This window comes from Agelaius tricolor, unplaced genomic scaffold (genome assembly GCF_023055355.1).
Source record: "Agelaius tricolor isolate 1412-34295 unplaced genomic scaffold, bAgeTri1.0.p SCAF_72, whole genome shotgun sequence".
Taxonomy (NCBI): domain Eukaryota; kingdom Metazoa; phylum Chordata; class Aves; order Passeriformes; family Icteridae; genus Agelaius; species Agelaius tricolor.
In genome coordinates, this window is record NW_027269332.1 from 440375 (window position 1) to 451514 (window position 11140).

The window sequence follows — 11140 nt, forward strand, 5'->3', positions numbered from 1 at the left end:
AGTCAGGTGCCAGACCTACACTTGCAACAGTGAGGGTCAAGGATATAGTGCAAAAGAGCTTGATTACCTATTGCATGGAATATTGATCCTGGAAGTTAAGTTCTGTTTCAGGTGGATATCTGTGTCTGTGGCCTTTTTAAAATGGTCTTTCATGGCAACAAGCAGAGGAATTAACGTCTCCATTGGGGACCGAGTAAGGTGATAGGATTCATCATTTTACCTGGCAGGAGGTCCCGGGTTTGAGGGATTTTTGGGCTGTGTAATGTCATTTTTGTGGGGAAGGCCGATGTGGGCTCCCGGGTGGCTGCAGCACCGGGCAGCGGCCGCCGGAGGGCGTGAGAACACCGGGATAACCCAAACACTTGTGAGCTCTGGAGATTCTGTTTTTTCATCGGGATCCAAAATTCCTGTGGCACTGCACCTGGAGGACAGTCCTTTAAAAACAGTCAGACACTAAACCTCTACCCTTGGTAATCCTGGAGCTGCATCTCTTTTGCAAGCTGGGATTGGGGGGTGGTAGAGAAGAAGTTCTATGATATTGCTCTGTTCCTGGTTTCTTCCTTTGGCAGCTGCTAAGAGTCAATTTTGGAGGCAGGGTGCTGGGGTCAGTGGAATTTTGACTGGTCCTCCTTGGTATGGCTGTTGTCATGTGAAGAGTTAGCTGTTCCTAACCTGGAATGTCTCTCTCCCTTTGCCCAGGTATGCAATTGTTCGGTTTAACCAGTATTTCAAAATGAAACTGGAGGTCATGGCGTTAACTCTTCCTGAGTAACGAAGAGGAGGACTCTTACCAAGTGGATAGACAACCCCTGAATCTTTTCTGAGAACAGATACTGGAAAAAAGCTAAACATTTGTTGAAGTGCTGTAATGCTCACTTGGTGGTTCTTGCTTTATAAATAATGCCTCTAGACAGTCCTTCAATGTTAAATTTATTATGAAGAACATACGTACTGCTGTTGATACAAAACGGATTAGAAACTTGCTAAATCTATAAAAAGTTGTAGAAATGGCAATTTAATCCTTCTTTGTAAGTTAACATATGTTGTATGTGAATTATTTATTATACGTTTAACATGATTCCGTTGCTGCTTTCATCAGTTTGTGTTAAAGTTGGGTGCAGACAGTGAAGTTGTTCCAAAGGATTTGTGTAACAACTTACTTTATTGAAGTTGCATTCACTTATGCTGAAGAAGACATGTCAGAGACAATTGTTCTTTTAGAGGCCTGTAAGCAAAAGGAGTGAAATAGCCTTGTGAGATCTCTAGTGTGGTGTAGCTAGGGAGAAGGGTTGGAATGATCTTTTATTTTCCCCCCCTTTTTTAAAGGTAGCTTTCCATAAATGGTACTTTTCTTTTGCACAAGAATCAAGCAGCTTGTTGAAATGATAAATAACACCTTGATTTTTTTTTTTTTTTTTGGCCTGGATTGGGCTGCAGAAATGTTGGAGTTCTGTGGCCACAAGATTCTCTGAGGATCTTGTCCCGACCGCTGGTGTTGGGTGGACAGCCTGCCATGCCCACCTTCTGGGAAAGCTGCTGTTTTATTACATGTACTCTTAGAATCAAAGCACCACTGTTCCAAATCTCTCCTCCTTTTTGCAACTTGATCCTGGATTTGAACTCTGCTGTCTGTATCTGTTGTGCTCCAGTGGCAGAACGGACTGTTGGACCCGAGATAGGAGAGCAGAGCTCCTGTGGCACTGGGAGCAAGACACAGGCTCACAGCTCCTGTATCGATGACAACTTTCTGCTTTGTCCCCTTCTCACCTTGGACTCTTAAGTCTTAACTGCCTGGCCCTGTAGTTGTGCAAATTCTGGTATGTCTGGTGGTTCTTTTTTTCTTTTCTGTCAGCAAATTGCTTCTGAAAGCCTCCAGTGTGAAGGACATTATGGGAAAGTGTATGACTTTGGCAGTGAGGCTTTGATCATCTCACACATTTTATTTCTTAAAGCTATTATACCAAGAATGGTCTGGATTACAAAATGTTAAATGAAAATGTTTACCTAATGGAACAATGCATAAGTTTGTGTGGAAAAGAGGCTTTACCTGTGAAAGGGAGGGTGGGGCTGGGGGGCAGGAGATGGGAAGGAACCCACAGCAGAAAGCTCAAGCCCAGCAATGTGGTTTGGGGCTAGGCAGACTCTGATGATACTCTGAAAAACTTTGCACTTTGGTCACATAAGTGCCCACGTGTACAAAGTCTGTGCGTGTGCACGAGCACATGCAAACACAAACTTAGCTGGGGAGTCTGTTGTACAGACTCCAGCAAAGATATTTATTCAAAATTGCTTTATGGCACATGGCAGTGTGTGCATGTGTGTATAGCATGTACACACCTACATACACGTGTGCTTTACAAAAGCTTGGAGTGATTCAGGACAAAGAAAACTCATGTGAATGAAAAATCTTCACCAATAAAGACCATTTCCAATGGTATTCTGTTGTTTTACAAAAGCACCATTTAGGATTTGTTTTTCCTCTTGTTTATATTAATCTGTGAATGTTTTCATTTTATTTTTATTCAGTCAAAACCTTAAAAATCTTTATACAAATTGGAGAGCTGGGAGTTTTTTTGTAACTTGAAATGAGGTAACCGTTTTCATTAGCTGGAGGCTACTATACTGGACAAACTCTCTTTGATTTGAAACAAATGGCTTAAATAGACATTTATAATTTACTTTGTAGCAGTTATCAAGGATGTTGCTAGAGCTCATGAAGGCACTGAAGTCCTTAATATTCTGTACTTTCTCCCTATGGACTTTACTGACATTTGATGAATAATACCCTGCTGTCTTGTATTTCCTTTAAGTTCAGCAAGATGTCCTTGGAACTAAGATTGCTAAAGATTTTTGAACTCTTTGTTACTATTTTCTACCAAGCAATGGCTTTATTTCTGACAGTGTTGCTTTGTATTTATGAAGTATTTTGAGAGAAGGCTGTGAAGTTCATTTGGTCTTGGGAAATCCAACAGCTGACAGATCCTAATTTTCCCAATGGCTGGCAAAACACATTCCCTTTTCAGGTACCAGTACTACTTAGGTTTGGAGTTACTGTAATTTTTGTCAGTAGTGTTTTGTTTGTACAGCTCAAGTAGCAATAACTGCAGGAGTGGAAGTTTGCTTCCGCAGAACCAAAGCTTTTCCTGAGTGCAGCTCAGTCTCATCCCTGTGGAGGGAATCCTGTGAAGGCACTTTGAAGCAGGTAGCAAACAGTCCCAGCTTTTCCTGAGCCGCTTGGAAGGAGCACAAGGACTGTCACAGGTTACAGTGGTGGACTTTGCAGTACTGGTCAAGGCTTTAAGTTTGCACCTTGGAATTCACTTCAGCACTGCTCTGCATCAGCTTTCTCTCCAGAGGAGTGCAGGTTAAATCCATTTGTGATCATCTCTGAGGAAATACTGTAAAGCATCTCCCAAAATGCAATGCCAGTTGCCTTGAGCCTTGTTCCACGTCCCTTTGAGCCAGTAGCACTCGGATATCCTCGTTTCCTGGGGGATATCTGCAGATGCATTCAGTTGGAAGTAGTAATTTGCATTGCAGTTGGTAAGGTAGCTTGAAACTGTGAATACAGGACATTCTGAATGTAAGTTAGGTACTAGAAAACATGTACTTGTTTCATTTAATTTATCTTGGTCTCTGTAATAGCAACATGAAGATACTGGAAGGAGGACAAAAAAATGACTGAGCTCTAGAAACATCCTGTAGTAGTTTTGACTGTGACTTGCCAAGAAGATACTCTGTTGCCTTTTTTAAGCTAAGGGCATGAATGCCGAAATTAATAATTCTTGCTGTAGTTAAAGCTATATTGTAAATATAAAGAGGATCATTAATCTGGGCATTCTTGCAGAAATAGCATCAAGTCAATAGACTGTAGTGGCCTGGTTGCTTTTGTAAAGCAGAATAGTGTGATTTTTTTTCCTTCTCATTTCTGCAGTCAGATCTGGCTGATCCAGACCTAATTTCTTAGGTCACTCAAGCACTAAAGCTTTCTGAACGGTCACTAGTCTCCTGTCACATAATTTTAAATCCCTTCATTGCCACTTGTTGATTTGCTTTTTAAAAGGATGTGAAGTTTGCATTGACCAGGTCTGACTGTACTTGTATATACAACAGTGTAAATAACCATTTGTAAATTAGTGTGAATTGTACTCTATCTTGCATTTATGGACTTGTGTATTGCATTGTATTCTCTCCTATTTTGTAGAAATCTTGTTGTAAAGAAGAAATCTTAACTCTGTGTGCGGACTTCTTTTGTTAGATTGATTTATAATGCAGCATAATACTTTCATGTTAAGATACCCATTTATAGCCTTGGACACCCGGTGTCTTTTCCCCCCCATTAGCTTTTTTGAAATCTTGCTCTTGGGAATGAAGAGATCTATTCAGTACTTAGATTAAGAGAAAATCTGTTCTAATAATAGGGCAAACCATGTGTCAGAGGTGTCTGCAGTACCAGTGGGACAGGGAAAGCTGTTTAAATTGTTTCTTTAAACTTCCAAACATTTCCTATTCATTCTTGAATGCTGTTGACTTCTAAACTAAGGGTGTTGGATTGAAGCACTCCTGAGGTGTGTGCTCCCATGGGGACGTTGATTGAGGTAGCTGTGATAGAGTCCCTCAAATGCTTCTGGTGGATGTAACCTCCTAATAGGATTAGTTGCTGACTTGTAAATGCTAATGCTGAATGCCCAAATCACTCAGTTCTGTGAATTAATTTACCTCAACATTAGAACTATAGAGTATTTAAAACTTATAGCTGAGATATTTTCCCTGTGTGTGATTCCTTCCCCCTCCTCCTTGTGCCCACAGTCCTACTTCTTTTAGCATAAACATGAATCTAAAATCTTCCTTTCCATACTTGGCTTATCACTATTTCCTTTTGGACTAAAATTACATTCTGCTTTGTCAGTGCATGACCTCTGACCTCATCAGAATTTTTTTTGTGTAAGAAGTCCCTTTCTGAAGAGGCCTTTAACCTTGGAAACACAGACATAACAAAGGTTAGTTTTTTCCCTGACTGTGTTTCATCACTGTTGCCTTTCATTGTCTGTTATGAGCTCCATGGTGTCCTTCAAGCTCTTAGTTTCTTCTTCTCACTGGTGTGTTGAATACCTCAGCTGGAGAATTCTGGTTTGCAAATCTTGCTCTCCATCTGACAAATTGACCTTGATGCAGTTTGTAGAACCTCTCAGCCTTACCTGTGGTGACACTTGAGGTTACAAAGGTCCTGGGAAGTGAGTTTATCCAAGAAGTGCTAGTCAAGAGGAGGGATGGGCTTGATAAATGTAAGTAAAAGGAAATCACTCACTTGGAATCTCAAGTTTTTGCTGTAGCAAGGTATTGAATATGCTCGTTTACTCTCATGGTTTAAGGACAAGAGCAAATTATAAAGGGTAAAGTTTGTTTCAGAATGAAGCTCAGATTTTTCTAAAGCCTTTGGCAGGTAACAGAAGATTTCAAATACACTTTTGTTACTCATACCAAAAGAAATCTTAACATTGGGTAACATTTTGATGAAATAAAGCTTTGTTCCAAACCGCAGTGACGCTGTGATCTCTTGTTTGGGGCAGTCCCTGTTCTGGTTAGCAGAGCAGGTTGAGCATGTCTCAGTGTCTGTTTCAGGTGCTTGTGTGCTCCTTGTTTTCATGGTTTTCTGTTATTTGTTGTGTGTTAAGATTGCTGAACTGCTGCACTTGGCAACTGTCTGCTGTCATCTTCCCCACGCAGCAGGCTGTAATCATGGCAGTGGAGCAGAAAGTGTTTTCAGACCTGAAGGGAATGCGAGGCTGATGTGGAGCAGTCTTGCAGATGATTTCTCCTCCCTCTTTATGACTGTGAGTGGCAAGCTGATTGTTTTCAATAGCTGTGAAAGACAGGAAAAACCAAGCCCTGCTTTGAGCCTGTGCAGGGTAGATGTTCTGTTAACCAGGCACAGGATCTTTAGGAAAGGGCTCTCCACAGTGAGGAATCACACCACTCCAGATGGAATGTGATGGATCAAACCAGACTTTGTGGCTTAGAGACCCCCAGTGGGAAGGCAAATGTGTGAAATGTTTGCACAGGCTGGTTCTATAGGAGGTGCTCCATCCAAGTGAAGTGCTGAGACACTGGATAAGGCATTGTTTGATTTTAAAATGTTTTTCTTTTTAAGTGACTTTTACAGTTGGTCTGATCTGTAGAGATTATGTAACTAGGAAACCAGTCAACCTGTGGAGAGAGGGAAGAGACTGTTCAAAAAATCATTTATACAAAAGGAAGCACCTTTGTAGCTGATTAGTTTGCAATACATTGTGGTTTGGGCTTTTCTGTGTATTTGATAGTGTGGATGGTGCTCTGCACAGAATTCTGTCATAAAGGGTTTTATTACTGTTGGGAAATGTCAGAAAACTGACTGGCATGGCCCTGAAGACCACTGGGACCTTAGATGGCCAGACTTGACCAGATGACCAAATTTTTGGTTCAAGGTTTCACACTCTGTTTCTGCAGCCCTCTGAAGTTGTCAAGCTGCTCTCACAGTTCCCTGCACTGTGGAATTTAGTTCATGGACTTCCCCAATGTCTTACTGAGAGATGACACAGAGGGAAACTTCATAGAAATCAAAAGGAAAGGAAAACAAGTTACTTGAAATCTAGCAAGCAAACTTTGATGCTAAATGCTGACATAACTTCAGGTGCTGCACCAGCCTATTTGTGTGGTGTTGCAATTGTTTTTCCTCTATTTAGTGGTTTTGGGTTTTTTCCCCACATAGAGACCCTTACAAAATGCAAGATGAAAGAGACCCTGGAAGAGAAATGTAAAAATATCGTCTAAAATGGAAAAAATACAGCATGAACTGGAGAAAAAGTATGTGTTTCTAAATTTTTGGTAGTAGTAATTCCTAAGTGTTATCAGAAAATGTGTCCAGCCTTCAATGTGTGAAAGAGTTGTTTTATTTTGTAGCAAGTTTCCCTGTACCATTTTGTATCACAGTGTGGTAGTTAATGCTGCTGTTTGTGCACAATGCTTTGGATGGTCTGAGCACGGAGGATGTTCCCAATCTTTGAGGTGTGGCTTCAAGTTAGAGCCCTTGGTTTGAGCCTCTCCACTGAAACCCTCTGAGCGCTTGCAGACACAGGGCCACAGCATATGAGGAATATTTTCCATTTTGTGTCATTTTCTTTGTTACTGCGGAGTTTTCAGTGTTCTTTAAAACACAAGTCCACTCGTGTCCTGTGAGTAAACTGAGCTCAATTTGTAAAAGAGCCTTTGTCATCCTCTAGCACTGTCATCCCCCCAAAGAGTCCCCCTGCCTCTTGTGTGTTGTGGTGTTTAGGTGCATCATCTATTCATTGGAGTGAACTGTATTTCTTTTGAGCTAAATGTGATGGAAACTATTCTAAGGCCTTCTACCACTGATTAAATGAAGTAATGTACCTTTCAAAGAGATTTATATTGTGTAAATAATTTCAAAGTGCAACAATAAAGCTGGTTTCTAATGGCACTGTTGGTATATTTTGTGATGATTTTGCTTTCCCCAGGTTTGGGAACTCTTGCTACAGAATAGCCAAGAGTTCTTAAAGGGTTTTGGCAGGTGCCCATATGCATGCCTCTCCATGGGATTGACAATGCAGCTAAAAATAAATATCTTGAGCCAGAATTTGCCTTGCACCAAGTGAACTGTTAACAGTTTTGCATGTTCAACAGGCTTGGTCATTGTCTGCTGAGATTTAGTGGGAGACAGGAATTGGATGGATCGTGGCTGTCAGGAGGGATCACTGCCACCAAGGAAAAGGAGGAAAGCATGCAAAATTAGGGCTGCACTGGAGTTCAATTTATGCCTCATAAGTGCTGTTTTACCTCTGGGGGACTATTTTATAGGCTGAGCCATGATGCTGGAAGTAAGCTCTGCATCCAGGGCTTCCACCCACAGGAGAGGTCTCCAAACTCACTCCAAAATGGGCCCAGCGTTTATAGGCACAATCAGCAAGTCCAAGTGGCTGGATTGTATTTTATCACAGAAACTCCTGGAGCTGATGGCACACTTCACAACACAGGGACCAGGGCTCGGCCAGGGCCCCGCCTTGGCTGGGAGGGTTTCCCATAAAATACCCTACAGCCAAGTCTCTGCTCATGTCAGTTGGGAAAGATCCTTGAAATGCTGTGTTTCTTGCAGATAACTGCACAGGGTTACGTGCAAGTCTCTAAAGCAGTGGGTTTGGTGTTAAGCAGAGAGCTCCAGCATCTCAGTCATGGATTTTTAGCTAAATAATACTGATGGTGTCAGCCACGTATTGCCCAGGGTGCATCTGTAAGGCAGCTCTGGCCGAGGCCTGCTGCTCATCCTCAGCCTCAGCACATCCCCAGGGCCAGTTAGAAGCATGGCTTTTACTTCTCATCCCCAGGGCCAGTTAGAAGCGTGGCTTTTACTTCTCCTCCTTCTTTTCTGTGGATCCTTTATCCCCCAGTGCTGTGGGAAATAAAGCAGGATGACAGACTCCAGCACTTACCCGCAGGTGGCAATGGAGCTGCAGGCTGTGTCTCATTGTTGGAGAAGCTTTTTCAAGACAGCTCTTTTCTGTAGTGCAGCATGTCATACATTGAGTTAAACAGGAAAAAGGGTATTCTTTTATCTCTCAATGAGTTGCAGCCAAGATCTGTAATTGCCTTGCTCTTAATGTTGCATAACTGTTAGCAAGACTCAAGCCAAGCATTAATGAATTTCATCAGAACTTCATTTTTTAATGAGCATCATTAATCATTAGTCATGCATGCTACAACCTACACTTTTCTAAAGTGGGGCTTTGCCAATACTGTTGCACTATAACAACAGCAGCATGTCCTCCCCAGATTTTATCAGTGAAGTAACAAGAAAAGACTGTGGAGAGAGGCAGACACACAAAACTTCTATTTGACCTTTTAAATGCTTAAGCTACTCTCCGAAAGTTGTGCTGAAGCTTGAGCTTGTGAGCAGCTGCTGCTGCACTTCTCTCTGGGCTCTGGTGACACTGTGAGAGCTCTGAAGTTGCTCTGAGCTGCAGTGTTGATCCAACCTCGGCACGTGGATCCACTGGGCTCCCCTGGCTCCTAGCACAGAATTCAGTGAAGCTTTGAAGGTAAAACTTGAAACTAAGTTTGGAAAAATGATGTCTAGGGGTCTACTGGCTGGTCTTAACTCTTCTGGACTGTGCAACAGGTTGTGTTGAGAGGCTACAGGAGGAGCAGTGGGCTCCTGGCTGTCCCAGCACACCTGTCCAGATTTAGCAATTCTGGTAATCAGCAAGTGGCAGTGTTTTATCTGCACCAAACTCTCTCCAGCTCCTCGATGCTTCTTTGCATGAAAGGGAGCTGACTTAATTCACCCACCTCTGCAAGTTCAGCTGCTGTGCAGGTGCCAGACTGGTAGAGCTGTAGAGGAAACCAAAGCTTTTCCTTGGTGTGTGTCCTGGGACTCTCAGCTCCTCCCAGGCAGCCACAGGAGAGGAGCCAATGGCCCCAGTGAGCCAGGGCAGATTCACTTGGACACAGGAAGAGTTTCTGCACCAGAGGTTGTCCAGCAATGGCATGACTGCCAAGGGAAGTGCTGGAGTCACCATTCCTGGAAGGGCTCTAGCAGTGACTCCATGAGGCACTTGTGGTTTATTGAGAAGATGAGCTCAGCCAAAAGGGAGCTCCACGGTCTTGGGGGTCTTTTCCCACCTTCATGGTTCTGTGACTCTGTGTCTGACCCAAAAGGTGCAGTCTCTCACTGCAGGTTGCTGATTAGAAGTAAGATTTCAGAAACAGGTTAACCAAAGAAAACTAATGAAATTGTGTCTAGTAATTCTGCACTAAGAAAAGCTATTTTCTGTATCTTATGCAGGGAAAGAAGAAACTAGACCAACAAAATGTTTTACTGTGATCTTGACCCTTGTGAGTGCTAATATTTGTGGTTAAAACAGGAGTTGTCTGAGGTAGAGCTCAGGTATAGGGGGAAGAGTAAAATTATGGAACCACAGAATCACTGAGGCTGGAAAAGACCAAACCTTGACCAACCACCACTTTGTCAACTAAACTAGAGCACTGGGTGCCAAGTCATTTCCTAATTTATCACAGATAACAGTATTAACAATAGTATCAAGGGATATTCATATATTGAAATAGGGGATCTTCATTTGCAGGGATCAGAAAGGAGAATGTGCCTCCCTGATGGGAAGAGGAGAAAGGCAAGGGAAGATTTATGGGACGGGTAGTGGAAAAAAGGGATTAATGGAAAGGTGCACTGACCTAGGAGACAGTAGAGGGTTTAAAAAGAGGGACATGGCATGAAAGGGAGCAGCCAAGATGAGGGGAGGAGATACTGAAGAGGTGACAAGCAGATGCCAGCTCTGGTTCCTGGAGCTGGTTTGTGCCTCACTCTCCGCTGAACCTTTCCCCAGGTGCTTGCTGTTAGCCAGAGTGAGCAGGGTTTGTCTCCCACTCTAACCAGGACCCACCATGTGTACATTAAATGCAGTTACAGAAACCAGCTGGCTGGCAAATGTAATTTCCTTGCCATGGGAAACGATCTGAAATTGCAAAATGTTATCCCACTGCCACATTGTTCTGCAAAGAAACACATGGCGTGCAATAAATTCATTTCTTCAAATAATTCCATATTTTATTGAAATATATAATATTCAAGTAATGGATGGCAGATAAAATCTCTGACTTGCACTTCCTAGCTGTTGGCTGTATTTTTTAAATAGAGCAGAAGGAGGACAAGCATCATCCATGTTACAAATGAGCTGATGTGCTTCTTACTTCGTGTGTAAGTATACACACACAGGGAGAGAGAAACTCTTCCAGCCATGGATATAAAGGTAGAAGAAGCTCAGATTCCCATTTTGCATGTAGAGAAGAACATAATAGAAATATGAATTGCAAACCCAGTTCTGCACAGTTAGTTTTGTAGCACAAGCAGGAATTAAACACTGGTATTATACTGATCAAGTTTTAATTTCTCTCCTGATGAAGTGGTGCTTGCTGAGAGTGAAATGTTTCTACAGAAATGTTCTGTTTGCTGAAAATATCCTGAGGCCTTGGGCAGCGGAGGAGGCACCAGGGAAGCTCTGAAGCAGGAAGGAAAGCAGGTATCCCTCTTGCATCTGTGTCTCCCTGCCACCAGGGCAGTCATTCTAGATCT

At 42.5% G+C, this 11140-nt stretch overlaps 1 protein-coding gene across 1 annotated transcript in view; it reads left to right on the plus strand.

Annotated features, from left to right (window-relative positions):
• ETNK1 (ethanolamine kinase 1) overlaps positions 1-7480 on the plus strand; it is a 27787-nt gene extending 20307 nt beyond the window's left edge. Inside the window, exon 8 of the mRNA XM_071418011.1 lies at positions 700-7480. Coding sequence (XP_071274112.1) covers positions 700-772 — 73 coding nt within the window. The 3' untranslated portion in view covers positions 773-7480. The remainder of the gene's footprint in view (positions 1-699) is intronic.
• The last annotated feature ends 3660 nt before the right edge of the window (positions 7481-11140 follow it).